We start from the raw sequence: 17,523 nt of genomic DNA, 5'->3' as shown, positions 1-17,523 counted from the left end.
ACTGTTTTATCGATTACAAATATCATATTGATTTGTCGGTCATACAATATGACTTTTGCTCTCATTGTGGTTTATCTTATTTTTTTAAGTTGCTGCTTTGTTGACAGTGTTTTATAGACCACAATTGTTTTATTGATGACTTGTTAATTATTTTATATGATGTTCTGCTATGTTCTTGTTGTTTATTGTTTGTAATCTGCTTTGGAATTCATTTGAACGAAAAGCGGGATAGAAAGACAATCAAGGTAATTGGTTGGCTGCAAATTTTGGTGGGGGAAAAAATGTCTGCTTCTCTGAAAGGGAAGCATTATCTGTCTTCCTAACATGCTGCTGTCAGAGGGAAATGTCACTGTTAAAGGGAGCCTTTTGCAGCAGGAGTTTGCAATGTATGAAAGAACCTGAAACGTCTAAGATAAGCAGTCAGGTCATACCTGGACTAGGACCAACTCAAACCTAACGAAAGCGACTCAGCTACGCTTGGCAAAGAAAAAGCGCTTTATATGCGTTGAATACGCATTCTAACACTTGTGATGCCAGATGGCGCTGTGGAGTTCTGTTTTTGCCAACCCGATTTCTCATTCAACGTTAATGACGGGTTTAACCAAAACGCTTCTTTGATGTGTCTAGATCCAGCCCAGAACACGTCGTCGAGATGTGAAACAAGTGGGGTGGGGTGAAAGTGGGTAGCCTAAATGCTCAATTCCCTTATTTCCGGGAGGGTGGACTCACTGAACTTAATCCCTCATACGAGAAGTGAAAGCACTTCTCCGTGTTTTCCTTTGGTTTCGTTTTGCGTGCTTGCTGCTGGCTCACAAGCGGGGATTGCACGCTTCTTGATGCTCGCGCTTTCAACTTCTCAGGTAAGGCTTTTCCCAGTGGTGTTTTTTTTTGGCTTAGGTCGCCCGTTTGAGAAAGTTGCAAAGGTCTTGCGAGGCTGGAGCGAAATCGAGTTCCTCTTGCAACCACAGCGCTTAGAATCCGGAGTGGGAGAATCCGATCCAGGCTGCGTGTCGTCAAGAATCGGGTCATAGCTGTCAACGTTTCCCTTTTTTTAAGGGAAATTCCCTTATTCCGAATAGGATTCCTCGCAAGAAAAGGGAAAAATTGACAGCTATGCTGAGGGTGCCTACTAGAGGGTGTGCTTCGGGATGAACGCTGTCCCCTTTCTTTTAAATCCGAAGCAGATTCTGGATTGGGAGCTGAGGAGCTGCGGGTAAAGCAGAGTCCCTTTCCTTTGCCAGCCATTTCCCTACTCAAAATCGCCTCCAGGTGCAGTTTAAGAATGCCTGGAGGGTACCCGCTGGATGCCAGTAGATTTCGGCTCAGTTGCTGTTGTTGTTTCGTCGTTTAGTCGTGTCCGACTCTTCGTGACCCCATGGACCAGGCACTCCTGTCTTCCACTGCCTCCCGCAGTTTGGTCAAACTCATGCTGGCTGAGTCGCATCTTGTGGCAAATCCGTTCGGCTCTGCTGTACACAACGGAGTTCCCCTTTCCCAAGAACTAATGCACAGCTTAGCTATTGATTGAGTTTCTTCCAGAGAACCATAGTTGGCAGGGAAGGGGGGGCGGGATTCAGGAAGAAAGTGATTGGACGCCTTAACAACTCTCTCTCTCCCCCCCCCCTTCCTAAAGTAAAGCAAAACAGATTATCCGGAAGGGATGCTTCTTGTTTTTTTGTTTTTGCAACGTGACAGTTTTGCCCCTTAGGGTGCAAATACTGTACATGGAGTGGTTGGTATTCACATCAGTTTGACTTAGAGTTGACCCATTGAAATGAATGGGCCTGACTTAATTATGCTCATTAATGTTAATAGCTGTGCCTTGAGGAAGACTGAGACAACATCCTTTGAATTACAGTAGTGCTCATCTCCTAAATGAAAGGGTTTCTTTTCCTGAAACCTTTTATTTGCCCTGTAGGGCAAAGGCTAGCCAGTTATTATAAGGCGGCTGCTGAAGAGCATACTCTGCATTGCATAAGGAGACCACTGAGTTTTGTTTACGTGGGAATGGCTTATCTGACTTTGTACCTGGATCAAACTGGACTTCATAATGATACAAAGGTTGTGAGCCATCCGCAATCTCTGCCCAAGATCCCATGTAGTTCCAGGTGCTCATCCAGGGTTGTGTTTCCCAGTGGAAGCTGCAGTGTCTTTAAGAAATATGGCTTAATTGCACATTTTTACACCTGAGTTTTTAGGGACGCAGGTGGCGCTGTAGTCTAAACCACAGAGCCTAGGGCTTGCCGATCAGAAGGTTGGCGGTTTGAATCCCTGCAACAGGGTGATCTCCCATTGCTCAGTTCCTGCTCCTGCCAACCTAGCAGTTTGAAAGCACGTCAGAGTGCAAGTAGATAAATAGGTACCTCCCTGGCAGAAAGGTAAACTGCATTTCCGTGCGCTGCTCTGGTTCACCAGAAGCGGCTTAGTCATCCTGGCCACATGACCTGGAAGCTGTATGCCGGCTCTCTCGGCCAATAAAGCGAGATAAGCGCTGCAACCCCAGAGTCATCTGTGACTGGACTTCATAGTCAGGGGTCCCTTTATCTCTACACCTGAGTTTAGATGAAGATGGTGCAGATCTTACAGCACTGTCATCTCAAGAGCCCCTTTCTTTATCTAACTGTTGTTGTTGGGTTGGGAGAGTCTGGTTGTTTGTGTGCTTATTGCTGTTGAGCACTCAACAGAAGGTCTCTCTCTTCATCAGGGTAAAAATCTCATTGGCCTTGGATGGCCAACAGATCCATATGCTGATCTTGCAGACAAGGCGGCACTGTCCAGAAGAGCTAAAACTGAGGGACTGTAATGGAGGGAGGATGGACTTGTTACATGTAGTTAGCAAATGTTTGCTTTTAGCTGATTAACATTTAAATTAATTCCCCCAGATTACAACTCTGCATTTTCCTTGTACACATCCCCGTTTCCTTTTAAAAAAATAAATCAGCTCAAGTTGTTCAGCTTTTAAAAAATAATGGAGAGGAGGAGTAAGACAACTTCCCTCTAATGTTCTACCATAAAAAAATAAGGCTTCTGCCTCTCTCAATATTCCCATGCAATCTTACAGAGTTGCCTCACTCCATTAGACTGCATAGGAGGTATAGATACAGATGGAATCCCCCAAACCCATGGAGACAAAAGTGCTCACCTCTTGCAGACAAGCCATGGGACACCCCCATACCTCATGCAGAGTTTCAGGGGTGCATCCTCTTTACTACCATGGACCTGGACTTTTTCGAAGCTTGTGAATGGGGCTGCAAACCTAGAGGGTGGAATTTGGGGCCAGCATCAGTTTTCACTATATTTTATGCACTTTGTGGAATTTGTCTTTCAGTTTTATGTTCCCAGAAACAGCATCATTTTTTTTAACATCTTCAATTTTTCAAGTGGCTTTGTTTCTTAACTTCCTTCCTTAACAAGTAACATGCCTCTCTCCTGAGGTTTGACTTGTGGTTAACTGAACAGCATTAATCCTCCGGGTCCATGCCTGCCGAAATTAATTTGATTCGGTTTCATTTTCTTCATCCCCTAAGGCTTGGCTAAGGACCAGACCTGAAAGGAAGGGCCGTAGGTAAATTGTAGATCATCTGCTTTGCAGGCAGAAGGTCCCTGGTTCAATTCCTGACGTCTCCAGGTAGGGAATGTGCCTGATCTGAACCCATGGAAAGCCACTGCCAGTCAGTGCAAACAACATTGAGTTAGATGGAATAATTGTTTTATTCAGTATGAGGCAGCTCCCTATGTTTCCTATGCTGGTGGGTGTTTGTTTGTTATTTATTTAATTTATATACCACCATATACCCAGAGGTCTCAGGGCATTTCACAGAACAAAATCAAAATATAAAACCACAAAATAAAAAATAAAAATAAAAACAACAGCCCAATAACTGCCCCCCCAAAAAAAACATTTTAAAAGGGCATCAGATGTTAATTAAATCAGTCAAATGCCTGGTGTTCCAGAGGTCAATCAGGGCTTCAACAGGGGTACTAGTCATATCAGCCAGAAATCCCCTCAGAGCCATTTCGAATCCCACTTGACCCATCAGCCTCCGAGGGCTAATAGATCCCCTGCCTCTGTGGAGGGGAGAAGGTGCTGATAACCTACCGTATTTTTTGCTCTATAGGACGCACTTTTCCCCTCCAAAAACTAAGGGGAAATGTGTGTGCATCCTATAGAGTGAATGCAGGCTGCATGGCTAAGCCGAAAGCTTGGGGTTAGCTGCGCAAAGCCTCCACAGGGCAGCGGGGTGAAGGCACCCCGCTGCCCTGTGGAGGCTTCAGAGGCTGTCCCCGAAGCCAGAATAGCGATACAGAGCGCTGTGCAGCTTGGGGATGGCTGCGCAACTCCTGCTGCGCTCTGGGGGCTTCAGGCAGCTATCCGCAAGCCTTCGGAGTGCAGCAGGAGTTCCCGCTGCGCTCTAGGGGCTTGCAGATAGCCTCCTGAAGCCTGGAGAGCGAGAGGGGTCGGTGCACAGCAATCGCTTTAGCTCTCCAGGCTTCGCTTTGCTGGAGAGGTGCTGCACAGTTTTCCCTTTCTGCGCAGCACCCCTTCAGCGAGGGGGTCCGTTTCTCCTGCCGCTTCGCTGAAGGGGCGCTGAGCAGAGAGGGGGAGATTTTTTTTCCCTCTTCTCCCCCACCTATGGTCTGGTGCGTCCTATAGAGCGAAAAACACGATAAATCTCAACAGAAAGTGATCTGACCATGACTGATGTCTATGCCCCACCCCTTCAAATCATTGTCTTCCTGCCCAGTCGAGAAAACAAGGTCCAGAGCCTGGCCTGCCGTGTGCATTGGGCCAGTGACATGTTGGGAGAGCCCCATGGTTGTCATGGGGGACATGAGGTCCTGAGCCGCCCCAGAACCAGCTGCCTGGGCATGGAAGTTGAAGTCTCCCAGTACCAGCAGTCTGGGAGTCCTCAACACCACCTCTGAGACCAGCCCAGTCAGTTCACACAGGGAGACTGCTGGGCAGCAAGGCAGGCGGTAAACCAGCAGAAACCCTTATCTGTCCCGATTGCCCAACACCAGGAACACCCACACACTCCAGAGAGTCTGGAGATGGCGAGACTCTATAGACCACAACAGCTCCCCCTCCTCGACCCTTGAGTCTGGCCTGATGCTGTACTGAGTACCCAGGTGGGCACAGCTGGGTAAGACCCACTCCACCCTGTTGTTTTGTTTTGTTTTGTACTGTACTGTACTGTACTTTAAAAAAAAATTATTCAAAGTTATAACAAGACATATTATCCAAAAACATATCCTTATTCCCCCCCCCATTTTTCCTTCCCCCACCCCACAGAACCCCCCCACCCCCCGACTTCCCTCAGTTCCAGTCTTTGGATTCTCCATTCATCCTTTAAGTCACAGTTATCCTTGTCCCATAGCTTATATGTCGATTTTGCCAGTTCTGCATAGTCCATCAATTTAGTAATAGTGGTGTTGGGGGCGGTCCGTTTCCTCTGCACTCCTGTTCCTCCGCCAGTGCCTCTATCCGCAACCACTTTTATTGGGTCTCTCCCCCCCCCCCCGCCTGCTCTCCCCTGCTCCTCTCCTCCCGGGCACATCCCACAAAATGCCCTTACAACTCAGTTAAAAACAGTTAAAATACTTTTAAAAAAACCTTTAAAGGATGTAAAAAACAATTTAAAAGCAATTTAAAAGAAGAAGCCCTTTCTGCTGAGCAGCGGCAGCAGCAGTCCTTATAGAACCTGTCAGGACCCGCCCTGGGCCAGGTGGATAGAGGCAGGAGCAGGACCCTAGGGCTCTCAGCAGGGTTTTAAGCAATAGCTGGGCTGGGGAGGAGCCAGATTAGGTTTGTGGCATGGGAAGCCTTTAACTGGGTTGTGGGGTTTTTTTTGCCCTGAATACAGTCCCCAATCAGAATTTGACTCTGCCCCTACTGCTCTGGCATTTTCCTTTTATAAGGAATAGCAAGTGCTCAATTTGCTCCAGCTACACAAAACCAAACTGAGTGGCAAACCTCACAATCAGGATAATGTACAGTGGTACCTCGGGTTGGAAGTCTGTTCTTAACCTGAAACTGTTTTTAACCACTTTAGCTAATGGGGCCTCCCACTGCCACCATGCCGCCACCACTCTATTTCTGTTCTCATCCTGAAGCAAAGTTCTTAACCCGAGGTACTATTTCTGGGTTAGCGGAGTCTGTAACCTGAAGCGTCGGTAACCTGAAGCATCTGTAACCCGAGTTACCACTGTATATAGGATTGTTCCTAACCAGGTTCGGTCACAGAGGTCAAGCGGGCATAAAAACCCAAAGCTGGCCTGTTCAGTTTTTGTTTCTGTTTTGATTTTTGGTCATTTGCCCAAAAATGTCAAGGACAAAGGACAGGATTTCCTGCACAAACTGTCTTTAAAAAAATGCTGTGCACTTTCGGAGCTGGGCTCCACCTCTGGACCTCTGCCATGGCTCCTTCACCTCTCTGAGGACCTCAGTTCAAGGATGGGAATTTCCTGATTTGGTGTTTTCATGCATCTTACCGTTTGTATTTGTATTACTGGGTGGAATCTCCCTTTCAGTTCTTAGATAGTTTGAGAGCAGAGTTTGCTGTGATGTGACCTAGAGATAAAGCTGCAGGCTGGAGAGCCAGAGAAGTAGAGCACAATGTTTGGTCTCTGCTTGAATCTGAGGCTGCCGCTATGGGAGAAACAAGACCCTCTTGGGGTGTTAATGCTGTGAGCCCCTCCATCCTAGGCTCAGGTTGCATATACTGTATGTGTAAATAAACTATATTTCAGAAAAGCACCACAGTCTCCGCTGGGCATCATTTCCAAAAGGAAACATGGACACTGGCTAAGCTCCTGGAACACCTGGGATCTCATAACCCTTGGAGATTGGGGTGGCATGCAGCAATATACCGGAAATCTGCATCCAATACAGATATGGTCTTATTTTTTCATGTTTCTTCCTGTTGCAAACTTGGTAACTGGTGATAAGGAACTGTGAACAGGATACTCTTGTTTTGTCTGTAAGACATGAGCAGCACCCCCTCTGTTGGTAGAAAGGATAATGGCATGGTAGATCCTTATTCAATAGCAGAATGGACCTACAGTACTGTATGCTATTTTTTCTGGCAAGGAAGTTGCTTCAGAGCCAGTGTTCTGGGATTCAAACCTTAGGAATTGTTGTTATTCATGTTTATAGCATGATTACCTAAAGTCTAAATTGTAGGGAGTTGGAATGCAGCCTCTTGGGTCTCGTTGGGTCACCATCCTCTTGCCCACTGGAGCAAATAAAGAACCTCATGTTCAGCAGGGAATGTAAGCAAATAATGTAGAGGGAATTTCAAAATGGGTCCCTACCTGTAGTAGTCTGAAGCCATACAGCCATCTTCTGCCATCTTAGGTTTCTGCCACCTCATTTGCATAGAGGAGGCCTGTGCTTGGCAATGTTTCTACGTGCTGGATATGAGCAGCCTTTATATGAATGTTGGTCTTGCACTGCGGTTGGTAGACAGCGGCCACAGAGCACTGTTGTACCAGTCATGGTTCTCCCCAAAGAATTTTGGAAACAGTAGCTTGTTCCCCTGTTTCTTTCACAGAGGTCTTTAACAATTAATCCCTCTTGCCAGGAAACCCTGGGAATTGTAGTTCTGTGAAGGGCATACAGTCATATCTTGGATCTCAAACGCCTTGGCTCCTGGACAAATTGACTCCCGAACAATCAAAACCCGGATGTGAGTGTTCTGGTTTTTGAACGTCCAGTGTGGCTTCCAATTGGCTGCAGGAGCATCTCCTGGCTGCTCCTGCAGCCAATCGGAAGTGCACCTTAGTTTTCAAATGGTTTCAGGAGTCAAACAGAGTCCCAGAACAAGGTATGACTGTAGAGTTCTCTTAAGAACTCTCAGCACCTGTAACAAACTATACTCCCAAGGATTCTTCAGGGGAAGCTGTGACTGTTTAAAAGGGTATAACCAGTGCTTTTTTTCTTAAAAAATGTTTAGGGGTAGTCTCATTTTCCTACTCATATTGAAATACTGCCCTCAGAAAAAAACCACTGGGTTTAACAGTGCTTTAATGAAAGAGGATGACGTGGCCAAAATATCCCAATATGATCTCAGTTCCTCACAAGACTTTACTGGATGTATGTACACGCAGATACAATAAGTATTTCTCAGGAGACTATCAGAAAGGGAAAACACTAAAAAATTAGGGGTGGCCAACAAGGGACACTGTTGAATTGATACATTAAGAGAGGTTGACACCAGCACCACCAGCCCCCCCTCTAGGCCTTCCATACTTTGCAGTTTTAAGAGCTGGTTGAGTATAACTTGTAAAACCCTGTAATTCAACCATAGTGCCCTCTTTTGCCCAAGTTTCTTGAAGAAAGATGATATCATGTGTTTGTAGACAAGAACAGAATCAATCCAAGAGGATGATGTGGCCAAAATATCTGTGCCCCACTGGATTTGAAGGCCTCCATCCCCAATGGGTACCTTTCAAATATATGAGCAGGTTTTGTTCTTTTATGCCTCCTTCCAGGAATTTTTCCCCTTCCCCAAGAAGTAGGGAAGACTCCCTTCTGTGACTGACACCCAGTCACATTCATGCTTGCTGGTTGCCAGTCCCTTCATATTACGAAGCAGTAGCAGACAATGCGGTGATGACATTTACCTGACTTCCCAAAAGGTGTCTCACTGCCACTTACTGGGAAAGAGAGAGCAGCACAATGCAGACATACCTGCAAGAGCACCAGACTGGCTTTGCTGGTGCATTTGCATTGTGATGGCAGTGACTCACCTGCTGGGAGGTCAGGTAAGCACCTCCATACCATTCACTACTGTTACAAAGTGATTTCACACTTATCCAACATGTTCTTTGTTCTGCAATATTTTTGGTGTGTTTTTTTTAAAGGATGAATCAACTTCAGAGGTAGAATGTGAAGGACTCTGTTGGAAGTGCCCTTCTTTCACATCCGTTTCAACTGCATGAAAATGGAGGAGGACTCTCACAAATCCTCTTTTCTCAACAGGTGAACAACGAGGTCTTTCTCAGGTGTGCGACATGGTGTCAGAAACCTCTTCCAGCAGCAGGGCTGGCCTGTAGCACTATTTCAACATCATCCCGATGGCATCTCTCCAGCTCTTACCTCTGTGCTTCCTATTAGTAACCACTCAGGGATCTAGTGGTAAGCATTCCTATGCCCATTGGTGACTGTGGGGTCCTTTGGAATTATCTTTGGCTCTTATTTCTGCCTTTCATTGCATAGGGATAGGAGATAGCCCCAGCTTTCAATACTAAAAATATGTATCAGCTGCTCTGTGTTCAGGTATTCTGAGCTATTAAGCACATTTCTGAAAAATGAGAGCTGTATTTTCTGCATTTCAGTAATATTACATAAATCTTGGTACAACTACAGCCATGGTGCATAAATCCTGAATAGGTACAGCTGTGCAAATTCTCTTGCCCTGTGTACCTTTCTAAGGGATGCTGGGCAGAAAAATGAGACTGGTGTTGACCTCCAGAAGTTGGACTACAGGTCCCATAATCCCTCACCATTGGCCATGCTGGCCAGGACTGATGGAAGTTGGAGTCCCACAATATATTGAGGAACACAGGCTCTGCTCTCATCAGTGGGTTGTGCTTTGCAGATTGTATACAAAGTGGTCCTTATGTGCTAATTTATGCTCCCTACCTATTGCTGTTGGTGATGGATTATATACTTTCCTGGCCAGTGCTCCTAACTGGATTTAAATGATTGAGTATTATAAATTCAACACCCTTCTAGCTTGTCTCCTGTTACTATTTTCTCCACAGCTTTATACTCCAACATGCATTTGTACAGGAGTAAGATGTTCAGCCCAAACCCACTCAGCATTTTATGGTACAAGCCTACACATGTCTACTCAGAAGTATGCACCAATGAGACTCCTTCTTCCCCAAATTTATGCCTTCCAGGTGTTCTGGACTATAGCTCCCATCAGTACCAGCCTGCATGGCTAATGGTGAGGGATTATGGGAGCTGTAGTCTAACTTCTGGAGGTCAGCATTAATCTCATCTTTCTGTCCAGCATCCCTTAAAAAGGATGGAAATTCCAGGTGGAGGAAGGCTTGTTTACGTTAACTGGTGGCAGTTTATTATGCCTTAGTACCTTTTGCCAGCCATAGGGTAGAATCCTTATCTCAAGGGCTAAAACAGCCTTCACTAAACTTCCCTCCAAATGTTGTGGACTACAGCTTCCATCAGAGAGGCCAAGAGGTGGAGATGAGTCAGGCTGGTGAAGAGTCACACTGTAGGTGTCTTTCCCTCCTGCTCTGACAAATTCCCATCCTCCCCCATCTCCCAGAACCAGGATAGGCATGAGAGGGGAGGAGCAAAGACAGGCACACAGGTGCAGTCTCTGATTGCTTGTGGGGGGGGGGAATCCCGGAGATGAGGGGACTTTGGCACTGTGGGGAGGTGGGGGTCTTCAGTCTCAACAACTGCTTCACAGGAGTAAGACCTACTAGAGATGAGTCGCTATGCTTATTAGGCCTGACACTCCTGTGCAGATTATAATTTTGGTAATAAAGAGTTAATTCCAACTTTCATGTTGTGATTTACTGCTGGTTTGCTTCTGACACTGAGCTACAGCCATCCCTGACTGACAGATGCAGCTGACCTTGGCTGTCATAATAGTGCCTTTTAATCACCTGTTTCAGTGCTTGAATCAACTGATGCATTTGCTATGTCTCCCCACCCCATTTTCTCTCAGAATTCCCAAATTTCACATGTGTCGAAGATGTTACTGCAGCACTTGGGAAAACCGTCAACCTTACATGTGAGAACAACAAAGCAATGCTAAATGCAACAGTGAGGTTCTGTCATAATGAGACAAGTTGTCCAAAGGAAAGTGACCTCAACTCAATAAGCAATAAATATATTACTGACAATGGAAGAATTTCGTTGATGGTGATAAATCAATCTGCTATCCTCAGTGTCCACAAAGTAAAAATATCTGACCAAAGACATTATAAGTTTTTTTTGGAAGCTGTTAATGGAGATGATCACAACAAAATTATATATCTAAAGGTTGTTGGTAAGTTTAAGCGAATGAACAACGGACATCAAGAACTCTGGGTTTGATGGGTTGGGGCTGGTGTCAAAAGCAAGGTGATATTAAAGTAATGAAAATGCATATTGGAGGAAGTGTGGGCATGCTAAACATATAGCAAACCCAGTTCTGTTTCTGAAGAAATAATGACCTTTAGCTGAATGTGGTCCATAATAGTCTGGGAACAATTTCTTTATTGTTCTATTTGCATACTTAGGTACCTGGCTGCAAAATTTTCTTCCACCCCAGATAAAGCTGGTGCCAACCTTTATAAAATTCTAGTGCCAGTTAAAGGCCTATTTATTACACAGAATCATAGAGTTGGAAGGGACCCTTAGGATCATCTAGTCCACCCCCTGCAATGCGGGAATAGGCAGCTGTCCCATACAAGGGATCGAAGCTGCAACTTTGGTGTTATCAATACCACACACTAACAAACTGAACTATTTCCTGAGGCTTTGTGGTAAATTGTTGACTGCTGAGCTTATTATGTTATTTTAGTTTTCTTCAGTCAGTTGTTTGTTTGTTTGTTTACTTATTTTTATACCATCCTTCATCCAAGGATCACAGGGCAATTTATGATATAAAAACACAAAAATACATATCACAGTAACAAACAAAAATAATACCACCCCTACACACACACACAGAGAGAGAGAGAGAGAGAGAGAGAGAGAGAGAGAGAGAGAGAGAGAGAGAAAGTTTAAAAGGCCATAATTTATCTTGGTTGGCTGGTGGTTTAGTTTATGTACATGAGATGTCTTCAACTAAGTCCCACTCAAAAGTAAATTCAACAGAATTAATGAACTTAAGTTTGTAATGCCCATTAATTTCAATGTGTCCGCTCTGAATAGGAATATCTTATGCTTTTAACTTACTGATATTGTAACCCACTTTTGGCTTCTTTTTCATAATGCAAAGTGGGGCTAGAAATATTTTAATTAAATTGATTAAATAAGTTACCACCTACATATTTTCCAGCACCGTATTCTGAACCTCAAATCAAAATTCAGAAGGACACTGTGGTGTGCACAGCATCAGGAGGGCATCCACAGAGGCAGCTCTATTGGTTTGGTGACCATGGAACCAACCTAACTCACAATTCAAAGCTTGTGTCTTTGAAAAATGAAGATGGCTTATTCTCTCTCATCAGTACTCTTCAGCGGCATTCTCTTGATAGTGGCACAATATGCTGCTCCATCTTCAACAACAACACAAATTGTGATAAACCCCAGGGTGAGTTCAACAAAAATGTCTTGTTGCCTACAGACTAAACTGTCCAGAAAGCCATGGCAGTGACACTGGCTTGGATCCATTTGAAAATCAACTTTAACTTGTACTGTAGTGGAAGATTTTTGGATGGGGAGTGAGTATTTTGAGGGCAAATTAACTGACAGGAAACTGGTTGTGATTTTGATTATGTTGTGAACTGCCCTCAGATCTATGGATGAAGGGTGGTATACAAATTTAATAAATGAAGAATAAAATAATAATAATCTAGATGGGAATGTGTTTTTGGGGGAGGGGTGAATTGGAAAGAAATGATTGGTGGGTTTAATGTTTGGAGCCCAGAGCCCAGTCTCTGCTCTGTACTGGAGGTCACTTCCAGAGAACCTGTTTATTGAGCATTCATCCTGATTTATTTATTTTTTTGGTGTGGGGATGTTAAGCAATCAATGATGTTGCATCAAGCAATCGTTATCCCACACTTTCTGGTGTGTCTTCCTGTCAGATTAAGTCAGAATTGTGGGGTGGGTGAGTTTGTTATGCAAGAGCTCCCGATTAAGTTTAACTGAGCAACCTGAATTTCCTGTGTCAAGAGCCCAAGCTGCCATCTTGATGACACAGCATGCAAGTCGTAATTAGCTAGAAGATTTATTGCGATACAAACAATTAGTCTCGGACGTCTAACCAAGCATCTGTGCCTTAGGAGTCAGTTGACCCTTCTGAGGAGTGCATCCTGGTTCTGCAGAATATCCTGAACCTATGACCCTTATGTCTCTGGGTTTGTTTCCTGTCTAATACCTTTCCCATACTCTACTCTTTGGGCTCAGGGGATTAATTGCCTCCTCTTCCAGTGAAGAAATGCTACCCCTTCTGCTTTCTGAGCCTGCCTGTGCTTCTTGAGCGAGTTGACTTCCCTCCCTCACACTGTCTGCTAACACCTTATCTACATTCCATTCCTTGTCAGGAGGAGGGGGAGGGAAGCTGCTCCCAGCTCTCTGACTGCTTCCTAACTCATGCTGTGTTTCTCTGCTTGGGGCAGATGTGTTCACAACATCCTGGTATATGATTGAATCCTACCCAAAATAGCAGTGGTCTCCAAGTGCCCTGAGTTTGTAGCCTTAGCTAGTCACTTATTTCGAGCTAATCCAACACTGCTCCTTGCAGTAATCATTTCATACCCTCCAACATTTTTCAGATGAAAATAGGGATGTACTATTCCAACATCTTCATCATCACCATCATCATCATTTTATTATTTATACCCCGCCCTTCTGACTGGGTTGCCCCAGCCACACAGAGCAGATTCCAAGTTATATAAACATTAAACAACTTCCCTGTTCTTTAATGAGATGTCTTCTATAGGTTGTATAGTTACTTATCTCCTTGGCTCGGGGGTTGGATAACGCCATACCCTCCAACATTTTCCTGATGAAAATAGGGATGTTGTAAGGAAAAGCGGGACATTCTGAGATCAAATCAGAAACTGGGACGGCTTCTATAAATCCAGGACTATCCCTGGAAAATAGGGACACTTGGATGGTCTGTCATTTGCACATCTCCAGGAATCTTCCAAGCAGGATCCAAGGACCACGGCCTTTCCCTCTGATCTGACTCCTGCATCTGGTATTCAGGGGTGTACTGCCCCAGAACATGGAGGTTTTATAGGAGGGACTTCCACTGACAGATTCATGATGGAGGAGTGGCGGTGAGGAAAGGGATGTTGGCAGTGGTTTTATGATTATTTGTAGCTTCCTCACTTTTTTGAGGTACTGGTGGCTTGATTGTACCTGAGGCTTGAATATTTGCACATTGTCACAGTCAGTTGTGTCCAGAGACAATTCACTCCAGATGTTGCTTTTTTCCTCTTCCCCTCCTATACAGGTTCTGCTCTTGTTCGTGTTGGAAATGAAACAACTACCAATAAAGTATCACAAGATGCAGAAAAGAAAATATTAATTCCAGTTTTCATCGTTGTTATCCTGGCAGCCATTTGTGCTGTTGCGTTTTTTCATTGCAGAAAGAAGAAAGGTCAGTTTTTATAAGAATTGGCTGCGGATTCATGTTTTTCTTCCCAGGATATCATTTGGAAACCTTCCTATGGGGGAGGAAACTTCTCACTGGAGCTTATATACATGTGTGCGTTTGTTTGTTTGTTTGTTTGTTTGTTTGTTTGTTTGTGTATTACAAGAAAGATCTGTGTGGAGCATATAATTTACTTATTAGAATAATTGTTTCCCCGCAATCTTTGGGACCCAACACTTCAGTTTTGCCTATAATAAGCGTACCCAGGCACCAGATGATGCTTGGTGTAGCATTTAAATTTCTTCAGCTTGAATCCAGAGGAACTGCCACACAGTCCAGCCATGCACCCCAAGTCTGCTTCAAGATGAAATTCTTCCAATATGAAGTGTGCCTGGGCTGGGGTGGTGCGAAGGTAGGCATTCCTCGTTGAGCCTTGAGCTGGGTGGCTGTCCTACTGCAGAGTTTAGGCTGGAGAAGTTTTTGCTGCCATGATGAAATCACTACAAAGGCAAAACGTGCTTGCTGTTTTGTAGATGCATGCGCAGGAGTTTGCGGGAGGACAGAGAAGGTCCCCCTCTCCAAGCACAGCCACATAAAGTGTTTTCATCTTCATGGAGTTCAAGCCAAGATTTATGCGTATGTGCAGCAAAAAGGCAATACAAACCACAACATTTCTGTGAAGAGCCCACAACTTGACTTTGAGTGAAAATGTTTAACAGCTTTTACAATGGTTTAGATGAAGTTTCAGCAAAGTATATAAAAACAGTGGCTACCAGGACATAGATGCCTTATTTTCTAAAGAATGGAATGGATGGGGTAAAAGTAGACAGAAAAATACATAATTCTTCCTCTCCTCCCATCTGATTTGTCTTTTCTGGTTTCCCTTTGTTTTGTCATTCCTCAGGTGCAATAAGGAATACATATCTCCAGCGGCTTTTCCTATTTGAAGGTAAATATCTATTAAGTCTGCTAATTAGTACTGCAGTTAATAATACAGGAAGAAAGGTGTATATATTGCTCTGGCCTTTTCAACATTGGCATGTTATAGAAAAATATTTTATATATTATGCTGATAGGCGAAAGATTTCTTAGTTCATTGCAATCAGTGGCATTCTTGTTGTCATGATTATTCTTTCTTTCTCCTAGAGATGATATAGGAACGTCAGTGACAAACCAAATTGAAGCAAATGCAGTGACTGTGTAAAGAAACATATGGAAAACTGTAACACTGCGGGACTCTGCAATTCAGATTGCGAAGGCAAGGGACTCTGTGTGACCTTCTGCTCTGCAAGCCCATCTTACGACATCTCTAAGCCATTTTAGTGTCTTATTAGTCAAGAAAGACTTGCCTTTCACGTGAAAGAAGCAGTCTGCTATTTGGATTCCACTTCTTTCTCCAGTATAATACAATGCATCTTTCTTCAGGTTTCAAGAAGGGTTGTTTTCCTGCAGCACTCCTTTATATAGCATCTGTAGATAGTCCTCTCTGTAATAGTTGCAGCAGACTAGGTATATTAATGTGGCAGCAACAGTATAGTCATCTGCATTCAAATTTCACCTTTGTTAAATACCTTCTGAGAAGCCTTGGACAAATCATGTGTCAGGTGCAAATAACAGATGATATAGATAGATGATAGATAGATAGATGATAGATAGATAGATAGATAGATAGATAGATAGATAGATAGATAGATGATAGATAGATAGATGATAGATAGATAGATAGATAGATAGATGATAGATAGATAGATAGATAGATAGATAGATAGATAGATAGATAGATAGATGATAGATAGATGATAGATAGATAGATGATAGATAGATGATAGATAGATAGACACCGTATATACTCGAGTATAAGCCGACTTTTTCAGCACATTTTTTATGTTGAAAAAGCCCCCCTCGGCTTATACTCGAGTGAGGCGGGTGGCGGAGGGACAAGCGGCCCGAAAGGTGCCTCGGCTTATATTTGGGTCGGCTTATATTCGCGTATATACAGTGTGTGTGTGTGTGTGTGTGTGTGTGTGTGTGTGTGTGTGTGTGTATATATATATATATATATATATATATATATATTTGCTTTACAATATATATATTGTAAGTGCTATTGTTTTGTCTTTATTTTTTAAGAAGATATTTACCATACTCATTTGAAGAGGCCTTGTGATTATTACTTTTTTTGAGGGAGGGTGTGTGTCTTCAGATAAAAATACCTGAACTGTGGAAGAATAATACTACTGAACTATTTTAGTAAACTCCCCCTGCCCCCAGAACTGCCCCCAGCTTAGTCTACCAGCTCCTGAAAGGGGTGTCTTAGCAAAGTAGCTGAGAAGTGGCACAGCCAACTATACAACTGTTGGTCAGTTTTGGTTTCAGCCACACTAAGCCCTCAAATTTAGGAGTGAAGCCCCATTGAACAGAATGGCAATCTCATTTTAATGTGCACTTATGGGACCAGTCAATTGCTCTGGTTTTATCTCTGATTTAAAACCTGGGGTGGTGGCAAAGTTTACCTAACCTGGGCTCATATACAAGCTCTGGGAACTCCACAAAAAGGGAAAATCTTTATAATCCTATGAGTTCTTCACTGGCTCATATTAAAATCCAAGCTGTGGAAAAAAACTTCTGCCTCCTCCTGCCAGCTCCACCCACCCATCTTTGAATTTAGCCTTCACAGCACCCTCATTTCAGTCCCCATGTCAGCTAATACAGCAAAGGACTACTGTACATTCCTTTGTGAAGAGGAAGGAAGAGGAGTAGAATAAAGAGTCTGTTAGACACACATAACTCACCCCCCCCCACCTGATATGGATAGTGGCTATATCTGAGGATTGGGGGAAAGGAGGTATGTGTGCTTTTAAAAGTTTATTTTCATAACTTTGGTTAATTTTCAAATTACAGTGGTACCTCAGGTTACATACGCTTCAGGTTACAGACGCTTCAGGTTACAGACTCTGCTAACCCAGAAATAGTGCTTCAGGTTAAGAACTTTGCTTCAGGATGAGAACAGAAATCGTGCTCTGGCGGCACGGCGGCAGCAGGAGGCCCCATTAGTCAAAGTGGTGCTTCAGGTTAAGTACAGTTTGAGGTTAAGAACGGACCTCCGGAATGAATTAAGTTCTTAACCCGAGGTACCACTGTAATTGGAGCAGAGTGATGGCAAGCTTGCTCCTTGCTTCTGAAAGAAAGAAGAAGAAATGTCTCTCTTGTTAGCTTATGTTAGTGAGAG

The 17,523-nt window shown here is 43.9% G+C and overlaps 1 protein-coding gene across 1 annotated transcript; it reads left to right on the top strand.

Annotated features, from left to right (window-relative positions):
• The first annotated feature begins 696 nt into the window (after positions 1–696).
• On the top strand, positions 697–15,892 carry LOC309362488 (butyrophilin-like protein 2). The gene is made up of 7 exons (XM_081898050.1): positions 697–860; positions 8,984–9,139; positions 10,707–11,030; positions 12,027–12,281; positions 14,154–14,300; positions 15,199–15,243; positions 15,441–15,892. Exons 2-7 carry the CDS (start codon positions 9,079–9,081, stop codon positions 15,449–15,451), a joined length of 843 nt encoding a protein of 280 aa, XP_081754176.1. The 5' UTR covers positions 697–860; positions 8,984–9,078; the 3' UTR covers positions 15,452–15,892.
• The last annotated feature ends 1,631 nt before the right edge of the window (positions 15,893–17,523 follow it).

Source organism: Podarcis melisellensis (genome assembly GCF_964234715.1).
Source record: "Podarcis melisellensis genome assembly, chromosome: 2".
Taxonomy (NCBI): domain Eukaryota; kingdom Metazoa; phylum Chordata; class Lepidosauria; order Squamata; family Lacertidae; genus Podarcis; species Podarcis melisellensis.
This window is presented reverse-complemented; position numbering and strand designations above follow the sequence as displayed.

Bases quoted from the DNA above. Each gene is read 5' to 3' on its own strand.
- LOC309362488 (XM_081898050.1), top strand. From the start codon at position 9,079: ATGGCATCTCTCCAGCTCTTACCTCTGTGCTTCCTATTAGTAACCACT. The intron at 12,282-14,153 runs GTGAGTTCAACA...CCTCCTATACAG, and splicing joins AAATTGTGATAAACCCCAGG to GTTCTGCTCTTGTTCGTGTT. The intron at 14,301-15,198 runs GTCAGTTTTTAT...GTCATTCCTCAG, and splicing joins TCATTGCAGAAAGAAGAAAG to GTGCAATAAGGAATACATAT.